Source organism: Neofelis nebulosa, chromosome 9, assembly GCF_028018385.1.
Source record: "Neofelis nebulosa isolate mNeoNeb1 chromosome 9, mNeoNeb1.pri, whole genome shotgun sequence".
Classification (NCBI taxonomy): domain Eukaryota; kingdom Metazoa; phylum Chordata; class Mammalia; order Carnivora; family Felidae; genus Neofelis; species Neofelis nebulosa.
The window spans coordinates 58,137,037-58,161,272 of record NC_080790.1 but is presented as its reverse complement, the minus strand read 5'-3'; the positions used below and the strand labels follow the sequence as shown (position 1 = coordinate 58,161,272).

Here is a 24,236-nt window from a genome sequence, read left to right as displayed (position 1 = left end):
CGGCGGGAACCCCTCCCCTCCCCCAATCCCCAGGACAGTGAACGCCGCTGGGTTCCACATTCTCCCCGGCCCTCTGACCCTGAGGGCCCAGACCCCGGCCGACCCGAGCGGCCCCGGCAGGTGCCAACGAGCGCCGGCCGTCCCTCAGGCCGCGCCCCGCGGAGGTCATCCGAAGCCGGCCCCAGTTAGCGGGGCCGGGAGGCGGCAGCCGGCGCCCGGATTGGCCCGCTCGGCAGGCGCCCCAGCGGCCTCAGCAGCGGCCTCAGCAGCGCCCCCCGCCCGGCCGCCCCTCCCCCCGCGCGGGCAGCCAGGGCGAGGGGCGCGCGGGGGCGGCTCCCGGACGCCGATTGGCCGAAGTCGCGGGGGGCGGGGCGGCGGGTGTGAAGGGGCGGGCTCGGGCCGCTCCCAGCTCCCTCGGTTCTTCCCATCTGCGTCCGTTCTCGCGGCTCCCGCGTTGCATCATCTCCAGCCCGCGACCGCTGTGGGAAGGTTGGGCGCGGCGCGACACACTCAGGCCGGTGCTCCAGCCCTCTCTCCCGCGCCTCTCCTGGCCCTTTCCACACCTGCTTCTGCGCCCAGGTCGGGAGCTCTCCGCGGGCCGCCTCCCAAAACCCGCGGGACACAGCTGGCGGACGTCGCCAGCTCCGCCTGATCCGTTCATTGAGAGCCTCGTCTTATCCCAGAGCAAAGTCCCCCGCCTCCAACAGCTCGGGGCCGCGGGCACCGCCATGGAGAAGAGCAGCGAGACCAACGGCTACCTGGACGGCACCCAGGCGGGGCCTGCGGCAGGGCCTGGCGCGCCGGGGTCCGCGGGGGGACTCGCGCGGCGCTGCGCGGGCTTACTACGGCGGCACGCGCTCGTGCTGTTCACCGTGTCCGGAGTGGTGGCGGGCGCCGGCCTGGGCGCGGCGCTGCGCGGGCTCGGCCTCAGCCGCACGCAGGTAGCCTACCTGGCCTTCCCCGGCGAAATGCTGCTCCGCATGCTGCGCATGATCATCCTGCCGTTGGTAGTCTGCAGCCTAGTGTCGGGCGCCGCCTCCCTCGACGCCAGCTCTCTCGGGCGCCTGGGCGGCATCGCCATCGCCTACTTCGGCCTCACCACGCTTGGCGCCTCGGCGCTCGCCGTCGCTTTGGCGTTCATCATCAAGCCTGGGTCTGGCGCGCAGACCCTTCAGTCCAGCGACCTGGGACTGGAAGAGTCGGGGTCCCCTCCGGTCCCCAAAGAGACAGTGGACTCTTTCCTCGACCTGGCCAGGTAACGCTCCCCCACCTCGCCAAGTGCACAGTGAAGAATGCCAGCTCTCAAATACACTCCAGTGCGCGCGCGCGCGCGCGCACACACACACACACACACACACACATATCACCCTCATATACTGCTAAGAGTTCATTCTTAATTGGCTGCTGGTGGACTTTAACATTTTTTTTTAATATGAAAATGCCGTCTGCATGTTATAGCCAAGAACCAGCCCCACCATTAGGTACGAGTGTGTGTGAGGGAAGAGGCAGCTGTCTCACCTGTACTGTACTCCTTAAGCTCTCTGGCCACCCTCACCATTAAAAACGTTCCAATCAGGCCGGATATCTTCACCCCATTTTATCTGCACAGTGCCTGAAAACTTCTGGGAGCATTGGTTAAATTGTACTTGTTGGGTCATCCTCACCTGTAATCTCTGGCCGTCCCTGTTTCAGCCCTTTGGCTGAGAGTAAGGTGGCCATTTTTGGAAGGCAGCTGTGCTCACCACTATACCACCAACGCACACGGATGGTGGCAATTTTTGAAGAGTTGTCAGTGGTCCCAAGGATAGCAAGGGTGGGGTTAGCTGTATGAGGCCCATAGCCCAGAAACCTGACTCTTCTGGTGGCTTGGGACAGGTTACTGTTCACCCCATAGTCAAGACCACTGTAGAGTATTGTGAGTTTCAAGGAGCTTTATTTCTGGAAGAGTGAGTTCAAGATGGGAGGAAGTTTTGCCTGCTTTTTGTGACCCTTAGAAGTTGCATTTTATCCCTTGAGATGCAGTGTTGTTTCTGTTGTTTTGGATTATCCAAAGCCTCAGCATCCCTTGGTTTCTCTGTTAGCCTAGAATTCACAGATGGGAAAACTGCACCCTGGAGGCACCTTCTGGCCTGGCCAGGTTCAGCTGAGTGAGGAGCTCAGCTGGCTCCCTCTCCAGGTTTCCGATAATTCTAGATTCAGAGCCTTGGAGGTGTGTTTTGTCTTGAGTCACGAAGCAAAGCTCCACGTTGCTGAGGCCGTGAAAAACAGCAAACCCTGGGCAAAGTGATTTGACTTCCTGCTACTTCCTTTGCTCCCTCTGGAAAATGTGATGACTGTCTGCCACTTAAGAGAGAGTGTGTTCATTTGAAACTATAACAACAGGAAGTCCAAGACTTGCATTTGAAAAAAAAAAAAGACGTCTGATGAGAGGGACCAAAAAATTCTTACCAAAAGGGCAGGTGGAAGTGGCCCATTAGGACTTTGATATGATCGCAGTCTCTGGTATCTGGCAGCTTAATATTTGGAGTCTTTAGAGATCCTTAAAGTTTTGGAACTTTTAAATAGGGCACTGAAAACAAAGTCTGCTGAGGTTGAGACTGCCTTTGGCTCATTACATTCAGTACTATATCAGTCAGCTTTCCCTGGGAGGGAAGGTGGTTGGGGGGCGTGGGGGGGGGGGGGGTGTAAAGGATTCTCTTTTGCAGGGATCAGTAGCCCAGAGAAGGCAATGTGGATGCCCAGCCCTTACCTGCTGGTGGTATCCCATAAGGAGGCTCAGTAGCATTCTTTTCTCTCCAAAAGAGGGACAGTGGCCAAAAAATGGGGCAAGTTAAGGTGAGGGGTTACTTTATTACCACCCTTCCCAGAAGGGACATCTTATTTCCTGATCATGGTTTTCTAGTTTTTTTTTTTTTTTTTAATTTTTTTTTTCAACATTTTTTATTTATTTTTGGGACAGAGAGAGACAGAGCATGAACGGGGGAGGGGCAGAGAGAGAGAGGGAGACACAGAATCGGAAACAGGCTCCAGGCTCCGAGCCATCAGCCCAGAGCCTGACGCGGGGCTCGAACTCACGGACCGCGAGATCGTGACCTGGCTGAAGTCGGACGCTTAACCGACTGCGCCACCCAGGCGCCCCAAATGGTTTTCTAGTTTTAGATCCAAGCCCCTACAGCAGCTGCTTCTGAAGTGAATGGTGGCCCAGCATCATGGCTTATTGACCAGTCTTGGTGCAGACTTTTCAGTGACTGGACTGCAGGAAAGGACTAAGAGAACATTTGTTGTGGCTTGTTGGGAATAGGTTGCATTTCATAATGCTTCCAACAGCCAACCTCCTTTAATCCAGCAGCTCTCGGATAAAGGTAGGGCAGGTGGTATGATCCTATTTTACGACTGAGGAAACTGAGACTAGAGAGATTAAGTGATTTGCTCAAGGTCACAGGGTGGTTTACCAAAAGAGGGATTAGAAAAACTATGGGTCAGGGCGCCAGGCTAGCTCACTCAGTGAAGCATGTGACTCTTGATCTCAGGGTTGTGAGTTCAAGCCCCATGTTGGGTATAGAGATCACTTAAAAAAAAAAAAAATCTTTAAAAAAGAAAGAAAGAAAGAAAGAAAGAAAAAAACTACGGGTCTTGTGTACCAGGGCTCTTTTTCTCCCACTCTCCCCTTCCCCCAGTCAAAATGCCATAGTAATGATGCCATGCTGCTGGTCTAGTCTGACCATCTCAGAAATATTTGCTCTGGGCCAAATGGGAATCAGGTAAGAATATAATTTGGGTCAGGGCCAATGCCCACTTCCTCTAAACAGAGGATCTGAGCCTCTTCAGCAAAGAAAAGCCTATTTACTGCTGCTCAGATTTGGCTTTGACGTTGAGCAGCTTATGAGAGGAAACTGAGCTCTGAGCCATGTCTAAATGCTTCCTCACTCTCTGGGTAGAAGTTTTAAATTTGCTTCCTTCAAAGAAACCCCACAGATGCTGATTTTATGTGATTCTGGGCGTGTTTCTTGGCAAAGGCAGGGTGTGGTCCTGTCTGCCTGTGGGCAGTGAATGAAATGAGACTGCCAGCAAAAACACCTCAGTTATCCAGCAGGCCCTCAGCGGGTAAGGGCCCAGAACTTAAATACCAGAGAGAAGTCTCTGATGACTTTGTGCAGCTGCTGCCAAGGCTTTGCTAAAGCCCATGAGCTTTCCTGGTGGTGAGGGCCTCACAACTCCCACAGGGTCTCTCTGCCTAGATTTTGAATTTTTCTCAAGATGGAGCTACAAGCCAGAAAGAAATGAAGCTAACAGATATTCATTGTAACTTTTAGAAGGTTTTCAGAATGCCATTACTGAGTGGTTTGATTTTCCAACGCACAGTGGATTAGAAATAACGGGCTGGGAAGTGGGTGTGAGGCACTGCTAGAAGCAGGCCCTTTGAGAGTTGAGAAGGGATAGAGTTGGTGGATGGCAACTGGCAGGTGGGAAAGTCCCAGTCTCCTCCTGAGCAGCCCAGAGCCCTGTGCCCAGGCCCCGGAACCGTACAGGACTCTCAGAACTGGATGTGACCCAAGTGATTGAGCTGTGACTTTCCATCCCAAATGAAATGGTTTTGGCACCAAAGAGACAGAAACAGGTTATCAGGAACTCAGTCATTATGGAACTTCTTGGCAAACCATAAGAGACTTAAATACTGAGAACAAACTGAGGGTTGATGAGGGCTGGGAGAGAGGGGAAAGTGGGTGACAGGCATTGAGGAGGGCACCTGTTGGGATGAGCACGGGTGTTGCATGGAAACCAATTTGACAATAAATTATATTAAAAAATAATAAAATAAATTAAAAAAAAATTATGGAACTTCTTGGTCCCTAACAATACTTCCTGATCATGAGTGCTAGAGCATGTCCCTAACCTCTGTGTCATAGCTTCCTCATCTTTGTAACGGCCATCATGAAAGTACTACTTCAGAAGATTGTTCTGAGGGTTAAATGAGTTATGTCTGTAAAGCTCTTAGAACAGGGCTCGCCCAATATATGCTTGCTCTTGTTATAAATGGAGCAGTATTAAGAGCGATTGGGATTTTTGTTTCACGTGACTCTATGGGGATGGCCCTCTTTCCGTAGTCTGAAAGAAGCGAGAGTAAACAGACGGGGACAGCCGAGGAGGACTTGAAGCTAATGTAGTCTTTAAGTGTGCTGGGAACCACACGAGCTTGAAGAAAAAGAAGTGAACAGTTACTATATTTTGGACTGATAGAATCAGCACTACGGGAAATTTGGAAAATGTGGAAAAGTGAAAACTAAACACAGAAGAGCCTTCCATTCTAAAAGGGAGCAGAAATCTTCACATATCCTCCCTGACATTCCAGTTTTGTTCCTCCCTGCATTATATGTTTGTGATCTCCAAAGTTGACCTCAATTTTCTTCAGCTATAAGTGGGAAGGACTGAGACAACTGGCTCCTAACATTCCTTTGGGTGCTAAAATTTGTAGTTTCCAAATGGAAAGCCAGAGGCTTATCTGCAAAGGTAGCAGGTAGGAACAGCTCTTGGGCTCAGGGCTCCGTCTGTACTGGCAACCAGAAAAATGGACCTGGGCCACTGTTTTTTGCAAAAGCGTAGCAGGGTGCAGCCGTGTGCATGGTAAACACAAATGAGATTTTGCCTGTTGCTCAGTTTTCTAGGCTTTTTTTTTTTCTCGTGCTCATTTTCTCAACAGTGGATAGTGCTACAAGCCTTTCCCTTCGCAGAGGGAGACATAAGGGACTTCCTTTTCCTTTCAAGGACTGGTGTGAATAGGATGCCTTTCTGCAAAAGACACATTTCTTTAATAGCTGCAAAGAAACCTATCAGACTGAGCTCTATTATTAGCCCCGAGATCACAGTCAAGACAGTGAATAGTGAATAATTTCTTTTAGCTGTTGGGCCTCAGCAGGTTGTTTGACCCATGCCCTATGTCTCTCTTCTATAGGCAAGATGAAGACTCTTAGCAAATCTAACAAGGATCCAAATTAACCGAGGGTTCTCAGCCTAAGTAGTCACTAAAGGGAAAAGGTGACACTTTGTTGTTTTAAAAAAACAAACACTAAAAGGTTTTAACCCGACATCTTTCCTTCTGCCACCCAGGAGGCTACCTGAATAGTTGAGAGACTGAAAAGAGCCCCCGGAGAGGCCACATGGGTGGTGATTAAAAGCAGACACTGAAGGGGGCTCCTGGGTGGCTCAGTCAGTTAAATGTCTAACTTTGGCTCAGGTCATGATCTTGCGATTGGTGAATTTGAGCCCCGTATCAGGCTCTGTGCTGCCAGCTTGGAGCCTGGAGCCTGTTTGGGATTCTGTGCCTCCCTCTCTCTTTCTCTCTGCCTCTCCCCTGCTCGTGCTCTGTTTCCCATTTTTTTTTTCTCTCTCTCTCTCTGTCAAGAATGAACCTTATAAACAAACAAACAAATAAAAACAGACTTGGGTTTGAATCCAGCTCTGCCACTTACTAGCTGTGTGGACAAGTCAGCTAGCCTCTCTGTGCTTCAGTTTACTTATCTGTAAAATGAGGCTAATAATAATATCTACTACTTACACTTGTTATGAGTATTAAATGAGTGAATATTGGAGTGTCTTGCTAATATTCTCAAGTGTCCCAGCCCCTCAAGGACAGCCCTCAGGCTACTTACTACAGAGAATTAGTGCTGTTCTTAGCCTCATTTCCCCAAAAGTCCCCCACCCCGGGGGCCCAGCAGTAACCTTACTAGCTGGAATCTAAAACTGCATATGGGCCTTAGGAAGAGGGTAGATTACTCCCCCTGCCCCCTACTGTCACCATAGTGCAAGCCCAGGACCCCCAGCCCTTCCTCTGCTCCCAGCCTTGTAGGGGGTAGCAAGATCTGAAGGGGCATGTCCCTGTTAACGGACTCTAACAATAAACACTAAGGATAATAAATATATAGCAGGCGCACATACCGTGCCATATCCTGTTCTGAAGAGTCTTTGAAATTTTCATAAATTTGGTAAAGAATTTTTGAACTTAAATAAAAGGAAATATTTCTGGAACAAAAAATATACCTAAGCAAAAGTAAATTGTTTTCCATTCTTTTCATATAGGACAGGGAAATGCAGACCACCCTTGACAAATAGGATCAGAAGAGCAAACGGTACCCAATGTATAAAGAAGAAACATCTTTGAAGTGTTTCACTGTGTGAGCTGCGGGAGCATATGCTACCGCTGACAGAAGTTCTTCCGGCAGTTCAGCCTCAGCCCACACTGGTTTTTCTGTTTAAGTAGTGTACCCAAAGACTCCTATAGCACTGGAAAGGCTTGTCCGTTCACTGTCTCCTGATTTGGTCTGACTTGGCTCTCTGAATTTAGTATGGACTTGACACTTTTAAATTATGGCACCTGTATCTATATACCAACCCCCCCACTCCCCCCGCCCCCCACCTACAACACCAAAGGCACAATCTGTCAAGAGCTCAGAGAAATGTTTTGCTTTACTGCCACAATCTCAGCTCCTTGCCCTTGGTGTGGGCAAGAGGGACTGCGCATGTTCTGTGGTGACCAGAGGGACCAAGGGAGAGGAGAATGATTTTGTGGATGCATGAGCTCCATCTCACTGCCCCCAGGTGGTGCCTTCCCAGGGATTCACATCTGAGAGCTGAGCTGTAGAAAGTTCAGTCATCCCATTGAAAGTATGCATTTTTATGGTTGTAAAATCTTCTTTGCAGTTAGCACTGTATCTTTTTATTTTTTTAAGCAATTTTGAGATGTGATTTAGGTACAATAAAATGCACCCATTTTAGGTGTACAGTTCAATGAGTTTTAATACAGAATGAATTGCAATAAAGAAAGTCTTCTAGCAAGAAGGAAGCCACGATTTTATGTAACTGAATCTTGAAAATGACACCCCATCACCTTTGCTGTATTCTACTGGCTAGAAGGAGGTCCTTCTAGCCCACACTGAAGGGAAGGGCATTGCACAAGATGTGACTACCAGGAGCCTATCTTAGACCGCTTGCCAAGCCGGGTTGCAGTCAGAGCTGCCTACCTCTGAAGCCAAATGCATTGCAAATAGTTGCATAGAGATTCCAGTGCTAGGGAAACAATTCAACCACAGAAGTCAGAATTACTGGATAAGTTTGACATAAATTGAAAAGGATGATTTGGAGTGGTTCACTCTTTTAGACTTATTCTTTTTTTTTGTTTTAACGGTTATTTATTATTGAGAGACATAGAGAAACAGAGCATGAGCATGGGAGGGGAAGAGAGAGGGGGAGACACAGAATCTGAAGCAGGCTCCAGGCTCTGAGCTGTCAGCACAGAGCCTGATGCAGGGCTTGAACCCACAAACTGTGAGGTCGTGACCTGAGCCAAAGTCGGACAGTCAACCAACTGAGCCACCCAGGCACCCCTCTTCTAGACTTATTCTTAAAGGAAGTGGTACAACCAATGGACAGGGAAATGTCACTGGAATTTTGTTATATATTAAGACCAGCATCTTGCATAGAGCCTGATCCAAAGGAGGCTCTCAGTAAAAACTGTTTGCATGAATAGATTTTGGTTTCAAAATCTAGCTTAATTTGATCAGTTCTATTGCCCTCCTTTTATGACAAATATTTTATAAAACTCTTCATCCTGAAATGAAATCCATAAATAGAATTTACCTACACACATAATCTCAAAGCATCAACATGACTCAACAGTAATATAAAAAGATAAAAGGAGAGTAATGTATAATAAAAAATAATATGTTTTAATACATAAGTATCCTAAAACAAAGTGGTTAGGTGCTTGCTTCTCAATTTACATTCACTGTGAATGAGACAGCTGTAAATGCAGGCTGGTACTTGATACTTGTGTGGGTAATTAAGGACTCAGATCCTACAATTTGCCATTCGTGATGCGATTTTCCAGAAAGATGAACAATTTTTTGCAAGATTCTGAATAAAGCAAAAAATTCTCCCACATTTTACACAGTAGTTGCATTTCTGGAAAATTCAGTGTAAGTTCAAATTGTGCAAAAAACCCAAAAACCAACCTTGTTTTGGAGTTGGTTTAGGCTGAGGTAATTATAAATAAGGTTTTCATCTACAGGTATATAGGACATTTGGACAGCGTGAGGGCCACGTGAGGGCCTCAGTAGAATGAATAGCTGGGACCTGGCACCTTCCGCTATACACACTCCTCCAACTGCAGGAATGCCCCCCAATTATTTTGACAATGAAAACACTCCCTTGGATTTCACCAGTGGGCTGTACCACTCTTGCTGAAAACCTCTGCAATAGGGCTTAACTTCTTGGGGAAAAGAGAGTGCTATGGTTTTCCTGGAGTACCACGAGGGAGATGAGCATAAGACTCTGTGCTCTCAGAGCATCTATTGTGGCCCAGCAGCCAAGGCATAGTAGGGTGCCTGGGTCAAGCAGGGGCCACAGTAACTTTTGGAGGTGGAGAGAGAGGGAACATTGTGTGTTGAGCTGTCAGGAATGGGCATCTTAGAGCAGACGCTTTGAATGCTGAATCTTAAGAACACTGACAAAGTGCTTTCTTTTCCAACAGAAACCTGTTTCCCTCAAATCTTGTGGTTGCCACTTTCCGCACGGTAAGGCTTGATGCTTTGTTAAGAACGGGAAACTTTGACTGGGTGTATAAATTCGGCTGTAGAGTTAGGTAAGGCGGGACAGGCCGGGTAGTATTGTTAACAAAACTTGGTATGCTGGCTTATAGAGGGGACCCTGGAGTAAAAACAAACCAAACCACAAAAAACAGAAAGGTTTCCTGAAATATCCCCCTGGTTCCATCATCTTTTCGTATCACCTGGGAAAGATATATATACTTTTATCTTTTTTTCTGATTATAAAAGTCATATATGCTCATGCAAAAAAATAAAGTGCAAAATATGAAAAATATGGAAGAAACTAAAAATCACCATAACCACTACCTAGAGATATCCATTAACATTTTGGTATGCATCCTTCAGATATGTTTTTTCTCTGCATGTGCACACACACACACACACATTTTGAAAATAAAAATAATTATACTACACATTTTAATAGTATGTACACATACTACACATATTGTTTTTAATCTCTGCTTTAAGGCAGCATATGATAAACATTCTCATGTCAGTAAATATCCTTCTGCATAATGTTAATGGCCGTATTCCACTGTATGAGCATATCATAATTTCTTTCTGTATCATAATTTCTTTCTGTCAGTCCCGTATTGATAGATTGTTTCTGTTTTTCTCTAATGTTTGCAAGACTGCAAGTAATGTCCCTATAGTCCTGCTTTGTGAGGAGAAGGAATATAAAGATCTAGATTAGATAGACTAATCTCATTACCTTTTCCAAGCAAACGTTTCTGTTTCTACTTACAGCCCTCTCCCCCTCTCTCTTATTTTTATTTTATTTATTTTAAAGGTGTATTTGTTTATTTTTGAGAGGGAGAGAGAGCTTGCACGTGAATTGGGGAGGGACAGAGAGAGAGGGAGAGAATCCCAAGCAGGCTCCGCACTGTTAATGCACAGCCCAATGAGGGGCTTGATCTCACGAATCATGAGATCAAAATGATGATCACGAATCATGAGATCAAAATAACCTGAGCCAAAATCAGGAGTCAGTTGCTTAACCGACTGAGCCACCCAGGTGCCCCCCCTCTTTTTAAGAACTGCATGTAAACACAGCTGTGACTTGTATTTATACTGTGAGATAGGAAAAAAGTAAAAAGGTTTATGGAGTTTTCAGTGCTTGTCGCAGAAGGTGTAGGGTGGGTTTTGTTTCCCCTGTCACCCTTAATCACAGGACAGCTGAACACCTCTGTCTGTCTGAAAGCTTGATAAATCAAAGCTGAAAGAAACCAGACCTCATCAACAGTAGGCACAAAGCAGTATACCCTAAAGGGCTCCTCGGGACAGTTCAGAGCCAGGTGTCCTTAGAAGAGGTCAGGAAAGGTGTTTTATAACGGATTCCATTCAATTGTGCATACCGCCACAGGGAGACAGCTGTGTGCATCAGGCAGAAGTATGTGAAGTCAACTGTAGGACCAGAGTTTGGAGAGTCATTGTACTTATAAGTGAGTCTCCCAGATGACTTAGCCAGAAAATGCCATCTTGCCTCACATCCTTTGCTTTGGAGAGTAGAGGCCAAGGCAAATTAGAAGTAGATGTTGAAAAAGCAGTCAAGCTCAAACAAGTTCTGGAACAAAGTGGAGCATAAATGTATGAATGAAAATAGGGGCGCCTGGGTGACTCAGTTGAGCTTCCGACTTTGGCTCGGGTCATGATTCTGCGGTTTGTGAGTTTGAGCCCCGCATCAGGCTCACTGTTGTCAGTGCAGAGCCTGCTTCGGATCCTCTGTCTCCCTCTCTCTCTACCTCTCCATTGTGCTCTCTATAAAAAAATAAATAAGTAAACATTTAAAAAAATCAATTAAAAAAATAAAATAAGACATTGAAAAGTAAACTTCAGCATTATGAAATTAATGTTCTCCAAATAACATAAAGTGTCAGCTGTTTGAAATATCAAACTATCAGGATGAAATTGTGCAGACCTCCTCCTCCAAACCATTGTCCCTAACGCTGTGGGTCCCTGAATAATGCAGAGGCCTCTTGGGGTGTATGCTGCCTTGGCCTTAAGTAACTTTTGTACAGTTCTCATAGGCCCTTGTCAGGCCAACCGAGTGAGGAATTCTGAGAACACTCGGAGTGAATAGTGAGGAATAACAAGAGGCCCCACAGTCGTCTCCCTTCCTCTGATTGGTCTTCACCTGTGAACTAACAGCGAGCGGGTTTTTCTTTCTCTTGTTCCCAGTATGCAACTGATTATAGAGAGATGACCCACAACACGAGCTCTGGAAACATAACCCATGAAAAGGTAAAACTCTTTATAAGATCACTTGTGGCAAATGACTTATAAAGCAAATAATGCTTTTAATTGCAGGAGCTTATGTGATGCATCTTTTCCTCAGCAGGGTTGAAAACTCTGGTGTTTGAATGAACTGTCCAAAGAACATACATTAGGTTTGTTCCTTAGGTTATTTACCAACATGGCCAAAGGCCAGCATCTGTAGTATTGGAATCTTTAGTAGATCCATTTCATTGAATTGGAACTAATATCCCTTTTCTTCAATATATTTTATCAATTTTTAAATATATTTTATATGTAAATATATTAAAATATATTAAATATATTTTATATATTTATATTATATATATATATATATATATATATATATTATAACACCCCTTCTGCCATCCTGAAATATAACTAATAAAATATAACTACCTCTACACATAGAACTTATCTTGGGGCCTTAACTCACTATTGCCATCATTCATTCACACATGTTCTTGGAGCAGCTATTATTGGCCAGACACTGGGTGAGGTCCCAGCCTTCATGATAGAGCTGGAAGGGACAGGGGACCTTGAGGATTATTCAGTGCTTCTCCAGAGCTGTCATGGGAAGAAGCAGGTACTTTACCCTTTCCCCACCCCCACACATACAGCTTCTGAGGGCTGAGGGGCTCTGAGTTATCCCAGTCTTTCTTTGATTGAGGAAAAGTTCTACTTAAAAAAAAAAAGTTGAAAACTACTAATTAGTCCAGTCCATTTCATCTGACAGTTGAAGAAGCTGAAAGTCTGAGAAGTCATTTAATATCAGAGCTGGGACTAGAACTCAGATCTGTGGTAAAAATGCTGTTTCTATTTTTGCCGTGCTGACATATGTTTCCTGTTCAGAATTTCATGGTGTGTTTTGATGGAATAAACATTACTCCAGTATATGCTTGTAGTAGTGCGATTGAGCATTATGGGGAAAAAAAAGGAATACAGTATGTCTATATATTTTAAGTCAGTGACTTAGGAAAGAATATCCTAAAAATATCCATGTTGATCTTGAAAATCTTTTGTGAAATTTGTCAGCTAGGAGGGCCACCACAACAGTCTAGCAACAAAGAATTTGTGGACATTTGGGAGGCACAATTACAATCATTGACTCTCGATCTGAAGAAACTTTTCACCAACCAGCTCTTTTATTTTTTTAAATTTATTTTTTTATATTTATCATCAAAGTGTAGTTGATATACAATGTTATATTAACCAGATCTCCTAAAAGCAACCCTTTGAAGTGATCGTCTGACCTCTACTTGAATTCTCACTCATAGATTATAAACTTAGATCCTCTGTCCCTTCTGATCCCACAGATCCCCATTGGCACCGAGATCGAAGGGATGAACATTTTAGGACTGGTCCTCTTTGCCCTGGTGTTAGGAGTGGCCCTAAAGAAACTCGGCTCCGAAGGAGAAGAGCTCATCCGTTTCTTCAATGCCTTCAATGAGGCAACGATGGTGCTGGTGTCATGGATCATGTGGTAAGTTTGGCCTGTGCATTAGTCTCCCTCTCATTTCTCCTGCCATCCAGAAAAGAATCCCAGTCTACTGTCCGAGGTCACCCCTGTGGGGCCAACCTGGCTCAGAACTCCATCTGTGGTTGATGCGCCTTAGGCCAGACTTGATAGAGGGGGTGGTGGAGGTGGAGAGGTTTCTCCTCACGTCCCCAGTCTCAGAGAATCAGGAATGTGCCATAGCTACCTGTGCCTTCTTCACCACCCACGGTGACCCCTTATGGTTCTGTCACTGGTGATTTATTTATGGGTTTCTACCATTATCCATATCATATAGGATGCCCATACCATCTTGTGGGTCAATCAGCTCCATAAATCTGCTATCTGCTATGTAAAATAAGGCTTATTTATCTTAAAACCATACACCTCAGGCTTCAAAGGGGCCCCTTACTATAATATTTCACAGCATGGAGGACAAATTCATTTTCATCCCACGCATATATAAACTTGGAATGGTCTCTTTTTACATAAATGTTTCTTTATGTGCATCAATAAAAGGGCAATTGTTTAATAAAAACCATTTGATTGATTCTGGCTAACAAGTAAAAATTGGACCAGATCTCTCAAAATGATTTCTTAGAAATCCTACCAATTCCAGCACCTATCCCTTATAAGCTTTATCTTGCTGTTTTACTCAAGTCAAACTTCTATGGGTTTTAACTTCTCCACATACATTGTCAAAAAACTTAGTTTATCCATTCATACACAAAGCATTTTCCTTATTGTAAACCCTTAAATATCCCAGAACTTCTATCAGATAGCATCAGGGTGGCAGATTTTAGGACAGAAGCCTGGAATTTGGTAGTGAAGTTTATCATTAATGGGAGGCCAAGTCCAGAGCCCCCACTGGTGGTGTTTATCTTCCCCAACCAAAAATTCCAGAATCTGACTCTATCCTTGCAAATATGATCCTTCATATGACTGTTGTTGTTCTGGGGAGAAAAATATTTTCAGAAAGGAAAAAGTATTTTCATCACATGTCAGGTTCTTTTCCTGGCTTATATTTTTAGTCTAAAATCTTCTCAAAAATTTAGATTACAGGAGATTATTCAAGAAAGTGATGTTCTTGGGTTAAGACACTTTCAATCTGGAAACCAATTTATAGTCATTCCTTCAATTCAAGGTACTAGTCACAGAGGCAGAGCCTGCCGTGTGTCTGACTGGAGTGGCGATCTGTTGCCCAGTAAGTGCATCTCACCAGAATTAGGGTTTAAAACGCCTTACCTGGGGGCGCCTGGGTGGCTCAGTCAGTTAAGCATCCAACTCTTGATTTTGGCTCAGGTCATTATCTCACGGTTCGTGAGTTCGAGTCCCACGTCAGGCTCTGTGCTGACAGTGCAGAGCCAGTTTGGGATTCTCTCTCCCTCTGTCTGCCCCTCGCCCTTCTCTAAATAAATAAATAAATAAATAAAACTTTTAAAAGTCTTAAATACATACCTATGTATCTAAATGCATAGTAAGCAAAGTAGTTCTCTGAGGAGGAGTCTGGCATGAGGGTGGTGCCTAAAGAGGATTTTGGCCTAATCTGTGTTCTAATTTTTTGAAAGGACAGTGCATTCATGAGTTGCTATGGAATTTAAAATTAATAATACTGCTTAGAATATCCGTAAAGAAAATTCAAGAAACCAGTGACATTGGCTATCTCCAGGGAAGGAAACTGAGTACTTGCAGGGAGAAGTGGGAGGGAGACTTTATTCATCCTTTGGAACACTTTCACATTTGAACTATGTGACATTATATTTATGTAATTGAAACTTACAAAGTCAATGGTTATAAAATTCTTCCTAAATTTATATTAACTTCAAAACAGCTGACTTTTGTTTTCTGTAGCTCCCATAGTTCATTTCTTACCTTTTTTCCTCCCATCTTGCCATTAAAAAATTCTTCACGTTCGAGGAGTGTTCCCTGAGGGTCATTGTTAATGACTTTTTCCCACGGAATCATGTTTTGCAAACCACAAGGATTTTAAAACTTCACAAAAGTCCCAGCTTTGGCTCAGTTCTGTATCACAGCAATTCTGCAAAATAGGTGTTAGTCTTTTGTTTTTCTAAGTTCTCAGAACAAGCCTGACCACGGCTGAAAGTCAAGTTCTCAGTCCGAGAGGCTTTGATCTTGAGGAGTTCCTTGGCTTTCCACTGATGAGCCCAGGTGGTTGGTAGCATCCCTCTGTTAAGAACATAATATACCCAAGGGGAAAGAAGTCTGGGTTCTGGTCCTGACTCTCTTATCCCTGGTGATTTATCATGTTAATTTTACTTAGTTTCACAGCCTATAAAATGGGCCCATCCTTTTCTATTCCTCAGAATCATACTAGGGAGAGCTTCATTTTCTTCTTTTTTTTTTTTTTTAAGCAAGTCCCACACTCAAGGTGGGGCATGAACTCACTACCCTGAGATCTAGAGTTGCATGCTCTACCCACTGAGCCAGTCAGGAGCCCCTAGGCTTATCCTAAGGAGAAATGAAGACCACTTAGTTGGAAGTCCCTGTGTTGTGTTTCAGGAAGGGTCTGCATCTCCCAGCCCCATCATCATGTCACTCTTACTGACAAGTACCCTATGCTCATGCCCTAGGTATGTGCCTGTGGGCATCATGTTCCTGGTTGGAAGCAAGATTTTGGAAATGAAAGACATCATTGTGCTGGTGACCAGCCTTGGAAAATATATCTTCACATCCATATTGGGCCATTTTATTCATGGAGGAATTGTTCTGCCACTTATTTATTTTGTGTTCACACGAAAAAACCCATTCAGGTTCCTCCTGGGCCTCCTCACACCGTTTGCAACAGCATTTGCCACGTGCTCCAGGTGAGTCGGTTTCAAGCGGCCTTGGCTGCTCGGAGCCATATTACTGTGGGACCAGAGCCCAGTCGGTGATGCACAACCAACATCTCGACATATTTTAATTTCTTGAAAACTCTCAGTTGGTCTTGTCTGGTTTTTTCAAATTACCAGTCCCACAGTTTTATGGAAGTGGGTTTCTGGGGTTGCCAAAAAGAGGGATTGCCTCATTCCCTCCTCCTTCTTGCTCCTTAGAGGTCGAATCATTATTTAACCCAGTTGTGGGTCCTCACCCTAATTAGTAAGACCTTTGCCTGAGTAAAAGAAGGCAACCACTTAACTCAAAATGCACCACAGGGAAGTTCCAGAATGACACCTCCCCAATTCTACCTCTGGATACATGAATTAGAAAATAAGACCAAGGCATCACGGTGAGGGATGCGTCATCCACAGTATTGTGGGATTATTTAATTTAGTACAAAAGATGCACCTTATCATTATTGGAAATCCTTCAAAACAGTTGGGCTTTCCAAATATGTTAAAAAAAACTTTCAAAGGCTGGTGGCCCATTGCGTTTATACATTTGGTTTTTGCCTCTCTACTGCATGTTTCCTCCCATCCTGACTGGCTATTTATATGACACAGTAGGAGTGGTAAAAAGAATTAGGTAGGTAAATTCTCTGGCTTAGACAGAAACAAATCTACTTCTCAGCTGTGCCAGCTACCCTCTGTGGAGCCTGCAGAGCAGGCTGGAGAGAGTAGGGCTTGACCTTCGAGTTATCTAGGAACACAGTTACTCTCCAGACTCACAGCCACTGCTACTTCTTGCCCTAAAAAGGAAAAAAAATCATAGCTTGCCTTTTACTTTTTTGGGGGAAAAATTCAACATAGGAGATGTGCATATGAATAAATAGTTCTTTGTTCTCTTGAGAACAGTTTGCACCATGAGGTAGTGTGTAGTTTCTTGAAATATTTTGAACAGGTGTATGTAGGTAAATAACAGGTAAATCTAGGGAGTCAGATCTTGAATACTTTGGGAATTGACAAAACCCCACATCATGACAGAAACTTTGAAACAATTCCGATTCTTCTCCGATTTCGGAGTGCGGGGGCCAAAAGCGAGGACGATGCTAATTGCTCTGTTCCTGGATCTGAGCTGAGTGATATATTAGCCTGGCTGGGAAGGACTGTTCTCACGGTGGGTTGTTCTTCCATTTCCAGCTCAGCAACACTTCCCTCCATGATGAAGTGCATTGAGGAGAACAACGGTGTGGACAAGAGGATCAGCAGGTTCATCCTCCCCATCGGGGCCACCGTGAACATGGACGGAGCGGCCATCTTCCAGTGTGTGGCCACGGTGTTCATCGCCCAGCTCAACAACATCGAGCTGAAAGCAGGACAGATTTTCACGATTCTGTAAGCGCACTATTCTTTTCTTCACCTCTAGGCCTGGGTCAAAACTCGAGGGGTTTTGCACATGTGTGATTTCTTTCGGAAAACCTCATGAATACCAGTCTCACCATGACTTGGGGATGTCTCATTAGGAAAACGACAGCGTGAATTCATTACTTGAAGAGAGTGAATCATCTCTCAAGGGCACAGCCGGCAGAATCTAGGGTTGTGTGGTTTTCAGTTTCTAAGCCATAGCTGCCATATTTTGCATATTTCTCTGTGCCCACACCATGTTCTGTGTTAACGGCTAATCTTCTGTGCCACCCCCTAGAGTGACGGCCACAGCCTCCAGCGTTGGAGCAGCTGGCGTGCCCGCTGGAGGGGTCCTCACCATCGCCATTATCCTGGAGGCCATTGGGCTGCCCACTCATGACCTTTCTCTGATCCTGGCTGTGGACTGGATTGTGTAAGTAGCAAGTCCTAAGGGCACTAAATAAAAGAAAGTCTGTGCTGACTTCCCTGGGAGCTCGGTGCCCTACAGGGCCTGGGGCATGCAGAGAAACTTCACACATGCTCCCTGCTTTGTGAAGGGAGCCTACAGTTGAGCCGGCAAGACAAAATTTAGAGCTAGAAAAAATTAAACAATATGAGAGACAAAGGCCCATGAATGATCATGAAATGTCATTACTGAGAACTTGGTCAGAGCATCCAGGAAAGCAGGGGTCCAAGGCCCAGGCTGGGCCCCCTGTGCAGGCCGAGGCGGCACAGGGTCTAATGGAGATTGTTGGCTGCAAGGAGCCTTTGGGAATGATTGTCCTTGGCCTGGAACATCCAAGGAGTGATTTCTGAGAGGGAAGTGAAGATGAACCCAGCTGATGTGAGTGGCTTGGGCTCAGAGGAAGCGGACTCAGGGGGTATAGCTCAGTGGTAGAGCATTTGACTGCAGAGGAAATGGAGTGAGGAAGGAGGTGTGATTCGCACCACCATCACCAGCGCTCCTGTAACGGCACGGAACAGTGAGTGTTGATTCTGAGTTCTGATTCCTTGAGTCATGTGATACCTTGTTTGAGTATAAACAATACTTATTTTATAGGGAAGTTCACCTGAGTTACTAATGTTGGACAGTAGCAACATATGGATAAGAAAATGAGCCGTGGAGCCCAGGTACCTGGGTTTACATCTCAGCTTTGCCATTTATTAGTTGTGTAATTGGAACTGTTCTGTGTTTTAATGTGCTCACGTGTCAAGTGGGAATAATTGCACAACCTACATCAGAGCTGTGTTGAAGATTAAATGAGCTAGCACCTCCACAGTGAATAGAAGAGTTCCAGGATGGTGGTAAACAAGTACCTTAGTGAAGAAAGACACTCCTGGCTAGCCAGAGCCAGGCATGGCATATAACCTAAACTGGAACCTGGCACTGGGCTTGCGGCTCTGCCCATTGTGGCTGGGAATGGTGGTCTCCAGCCCTTTGTGTAAGCCCTGGAGATTTGAAGGAGTCTCTCAGAATCCTTATGGCTCCTCAGCACAATGAGGTTGAAATGTGCAGCAGAAACCCGCATCATCCGGACAGCTCATCAGATGGAACTCAGTCCCTGAGCTGGTGAGTGGGACAGGACCAGAGTGGAGCATCAGAGGCCCCGTCTGCTTTCTTACTCAGTTGCCTCTGCATGGGGAAGGCAGGCCTTTAAGAGGCACTTAGTCAGGAACAGGGAAATAGGGCCCCAGGTGGGCCACACAGTAGAGACCTAAAGTCTCTACTTCAGGAGGTGAGCCCTCCACCACCCTGTGGCCTCTGCTTCCACAGCCCTCAGCTTCTCTGGGGCAGTCAGGCAAGTTCACACCTTTTCCCCTCTGTTCAAAGTGGGCACTGTACTTGTTCTGAGCCCCAGGAGAGAGGAAGGTTATTGGGCTAATCTATGGGAAGACAAGCTTCTGGAAAGGACAGTGCTGTGAGATGGTGTTTGCCAACCACCATGGAATACATACGAAGATTAACATTCAGCAGAGACGCAGTGTTGAGGTGAGAAAAAGAAGGGGTGTGCCCACGGTGTACTGAGAGTGGGAGAGAAGCTGGATACAAAACCACGTCTACACTATCCGTCCTAGTTATATGTGATTTTCGTATGATGATGTCTATTCTACCAAAAATACATACACAGGAAGATGACTGGAAGGAAACAGATCAAATGTTACTAGATTCTCTCAGAGTTGTGAGGTATGGATGGCTGACTTTTGTTTTCTTCTTTATATTTCTCTTTCTTCCAGGTTTTCCACAATCAGGTTATTAGTTTCACGAAATAAGAAATATTGAAAGAAAATCAGTTTAGAGTAAAGTGAGGCCTGTGCCCTTAGTAGCCTGCTGTCCAGAAAACAGCAGGGCCTGCAGGCTGCTGTCACCGCAGCACCGGTGTGAGGCCTGCCTTGTCTTTTCCTGCAGGGACCGCACCACCACCGTGGTGAACGTGGAAGGGGACGCCCTGGGTGCGGGCATTCTCCACCACCTGAATCGGAAGGCGATGAAGAAAGAGGAGCAGGAACTGAGCGAGGTGAAGGTGGAGGCCGTCCCCAACTGCAAATCGGAGGAGGAGACATCGCCCCTGGTAACACACCAGAACCCCGCCGGCCCTGCGGCCAGCGCCCCGGAACTGGAATCCAAGGAGTCGGTTCTGTGACAGGGCTCGCTTTGGGCTTGCCTGCAGCGGCGGTGCCCGGCCTGTTAGTGCAGCTGCCGAATGCCAGACACCGCGCTCGCTCTCTGACTTTTAGCCTCCAAGCAATGCTTTGGCCCAGTCACCAGTTTGAGGATTACCTCTCGGCACAGGCATTGGGCTTCCCAGTGGGAACTGGTTACCGAAGACCAGGGCACTCTGATATTCGGCTTCATCCGTGTCCAGGTGCAACCGCGTGTGCTCTGTTTGGAAACACGCCCTTCAGCTGCCAGGCTGGGTGCGTAGCACGCTCACAGGTCCTGGCAGTCAGAGTGTGGAACATGTACTCCTCATTGCGCCCAGTCAGCTCTGCACTGGGTGCTCTCTGGGCAAACCCAGGGGGTTTACAGTCATCTGTCGCATTGCCTCATGAGCCGGAGTAATTGGAAAAATTCCTAAATTCTTACCCTTGGCTGGAATTCACTGAGCTGGGACTCGAGGTGTCTAGATTTTGTACTGTTGCGAGGTGTGGCTGGCTTCTGATTCACTGGTTGCTTGTGGGCTTGGAGGCACTGCATGTTGTCAAGTTAGAAATACTCTAGATGGTGTTAGCACTGCGGGGGTCTCTGGTCAGGGGCACTAAGTAAACGGTTTAAATTCTGAGGTCAGAGAAAGGAGGGGGCATGCAGCCTGCAGGGGAAGGGATGCACCCTATCAGGATGGGCACACACACACACACACACAGTCATCCTTATTCTCGTCCCAGCCCCTGGGGAAATTTGCTACTTCTGTGACCTGGCCTCTGACCACACTGTAGCTTTATCCCCATCCACTCTGATCTGGCAATAGGCAGAGAGGGGCCTCTTCCTCCATGGTCATCACATTCAGAACCCTTGTTGGTTTAATCAGCCTATTATTATAATTCAACCAGACCCCTAAAATGCTGCACTACAGCAAAACAAAGACAAAAAGAAAACCACAAACCCATTCACTAATTAGGGTGGGATGCCCCCGTTCCAAGGTCCCCAAACCCCCCAGCTTTGGCTGATTTCTGTGGGCTTAGTTTCTTTTCCTGCCAGTACATCAAGATTTAAATTATAAGCCACATGTCCGCTTCCTCCAGATGCCTACTGACTGGGTTTGAATGTAGGCGAGGAGGCTTCATAAAGAAGACCGGCGTTGCCAGGGACAGGGAGGACTGAAAGGCACAAGAATGCTATTTCACTGTGGCTGTGGTGTGTATCCTTGGTGTGGCCTGCAGCAAGTCCTGGGCCTCACTTTACCCCATTTGTAAAATGGGGCTGATGTCACCTGCCTCTTACCTACCTCAGAGGGATTTGGTGAGGCAAAGTTAGTGAATCCGTGAAAACAACCATTTCAGCTCTTGGATATCAAATGCTGACACCCCAATGCTCTTAGTTTTTACCTAAGTGATACCTTTCTCCACAGAGGCCTCATCCTGCTGGTAAAAATATCCCTTACGACCAGGGCTTTGTGCTCCGTGTGCATTAACCACTTCTATCACGCCCCTCGTTCTCTTTGTAGTTATTTGATAGCATCAAGTGCAACCTCCTGATGTCGTTCAAGTGTTCCTGAATCAGCCACCCCCACCTTCCACCACATTTCTGGGTCCCTGACTTCCGTGTGACTCCAAGACCCGGCAGCAGCTCTGCCACTCACAACAGGCCACAACGGCTCCCAGACTGTCGGCATCCTTCGTTTTCTTATTTTCCCTGTTGCCGTGGCATTGCTGTCACCCAGGCCCTGCAGAAGCGAAACACACACACACACACACACACACACACACACACACACGTTAGGATGTGTGTCCCATTGTACTGAGAATGGGCGGGCAGGACGGAAACCGTCAGACTTCTCCGTTTTAAAACCGGGGGTTGTGTTCCTGAGTGGAAGGAGTGGGGAAGAGCCCTGCTACACAGAGCCAGTCCGGCTGGTGGGGAGGCCCAAGTCCCTCCAAATCTCTTTAAACCAGCTAAGTCTCTCCTGTCCCCTGTGAAGCCAGGAGTGACCAGGAACCAAGCTGAGAAGTGCCTGGAAACCTTTACACTCTGGCTGGTTGTTGATCCCCTTCTGTTTTTAAAAGAGAGACAATCACACTGATCCCAAATCGCAAGTGAACATTCACGATTTTTCTGCCTTCTAGAGATCTTATCTTTCCTTCTCCCACATATATCCATGGCTGCATATGCACACGAATGCACATGTGTATGTGTGTTAGACACATTGTTTTAGCTCCAATCCAAGCAAGTTTGAGTTTGGATAGAGGTGATCTAACCCTAAGTTTTAGGGCTTCTGCAAACTGATTCTCCTGTTTCTAAAAGTGAATTCTTTCACAAAATATAAACATCAAAGCCGTACATCCAGTGACTGCACACGCTCTGTCCCGAAACTGGCAATGCAGTAGGTAGCATGCTGTGGCCTGGAGAAGGGTGCTCTCTATGAAATCCTGATGATCGCCCCACTTCTCCTGGGAGGAAGAAGGTGCCGTGTTTCTCCCCGTGTTTCAGTCCACAAGAGGAATCAGAGCAGGAGTGACCCAGCTGGGGAAAATCCCACTTTCTCGTTGTCTGAAGCTGTCTCCCCTGCTATTCTAACATGTTGTCATAAATACTGTTCAGATACTGTTAATCTCTGACTGTTTTCTATGTGTGACATTTGCCTTAAAACATAGCAGTCCTCAAAATGAATACAGTATTTCTACTAGGATCTGCACGCTCCTTTATTCCTTTCTTATGTTTGAAGTGGCATTTACCAATGGAGCTCTGCTAGGGCATCGCCTGAGGGTGACTGAATTGATTTTGGTTCTAGCAGCTCTTAACCAGCCTGACCCCCTGAGGCAGGGTAGGCTGACTCAGGGGGGCAGAACCCTGCAGGACGGTCACTGATGCGGCTTGCAGGAGGTGAACGTCCAGCTGCTCCTGGCTGCTTCCTGTTCAACACTAGCAGGGCTCGTGAAAAAGTGAGTGGTTTTGCCACATACCTCCATAAAATTAAGTCTTGTCGGAACAACTGGGTCAACAGGCCTTAACTAAGCATCTGTAGGCCATGAGCTACACTGGAAGAATGCCCCCATCCATAGAATTACTGAGATAGTCCCTCCATGAGGCACTGGCCCAGGCCTCCACCATCATCCACACCACACCCAGCCCATTCTTTTATATAATCTCATGTTCAATGATACCACATTCCAGCACAATTAGGGAACTTAGAAGCCTCTTATAAAAGATTATCCTACAAGTTCACACTGGAAGCCTTAGTTTCCGGACCCTGGGGCCTCTGAAGAAACAGGTCCCGTTCTGACCTTGGACATTTCCAGCTCTCCGTATCATACGGACACCAGTTTTAATTTCTGGGCAAGGCCCAAAGGGATGAGAACAGAGTTTACACAGACCAAGGGCCTGATGGGGCCTGCCACTAAGGACAATTTGGATTCCCACCTTGGAGTGCAGCTGTCTTGCTTCTTGGTTTTGAAGAGTGTTTGAAGGTTGAGATCAGTACTCAGTGCTTCTGCTTTTCAAGACAGCCAAATGAAGAGGAGAAATTCCATAAGCTGCCTCTTCCCAGGGGACCAGAAATTATGCTGATCTGTTGGATCATCTGAGCCTGCTTCCAACAGCATCAATGAAGATATGACGCAGCAAGGAGGAGTGCGCACTGTCTGCCTTCTCTGTGACCCCAGGCACAATAACCCCTCCGTGCCTCAGCCTCCTTTAAAATGGGGATAATTTTTTTTTAATTTTTTAAATGTTTTATTATTTATTTGAGAGAGAAAGAAACAGAGCTCAAGCAGGGGAAGGGCAAAGAGAGAGAGACACACAGAATCCGAAACAGGCTCCAGGCTCTGAACTGTCAGCACAGAGCCCAACGAGGGGGTCAAACTCACTAACCGTGAGATCGTGACCTGAGCCAAAGTCGGACCCTTAACCGACTGAGCCACCCAGGTGCCCCTGAATGGGGATAATATTCTTACCATTGGCACAGGCTATTGTGCATGGAATGTGCTTTGGCAGTTGTTGGCTCTCAAATC

General features: G+C 46.3%; 1 protein-coding gene across 1 annotated transcript; it reads left to right on the top strand.

Moving 5' to 3' along the window:
* Positions 1 to 728: 728 nt before the first annotated feature.
* Positions 729 to 22,915, top strand: SLC1A4 (solute carrier family 1 member 4). The gene is made up of 8 exons (XM_058683909.1): positions 729 to 1,255; positions 9,524 to 9,566; positions 11,778 to 11,840; positions 13,169 to 13,335; positions 15,939 to 16,172; positions 17,367 to 17,561; positions 17,869 to 18,003; positions 19,978 to 22,915. Exons 1-8 carry the CDS (start codon positions 729 to 731, stop codon positions 20,210 to 20,212), a joined length of 1,599 nt encoding a protein of 532 aa, XP_058539892.1. The 3' UTR covers positions 20,213 to 22,915.
* The last annotated feature ends 1,321 nt before the right edge of the window (positions 22,916 to 24,236 follow it).

Bases quoted from the DNA above. Each gene is read 5' to 3' on its own strand.
- SLC1A4 (XM_058683909.1), top strand. From the start codon at position 729: ATGGAGAAGAGCAGCGAGACCAACGGCTACCTGGACGGCACCCAGGCG. The intron at 13,336-15,938 runs GTAAGTTTGGCC...CTCATGCCCTAG, and splicing joins CTGGTGTCATGGATCATGTG to GTATGTGCCTGTGGGCATCA. The intron at 18,004-19,977 runs GTAAGTAGCAAG...CTTTTCCTGCAG, and splicing joins CTGGCTGTGGACTGGATTGT to GGACCGCACCACCACCGTGG.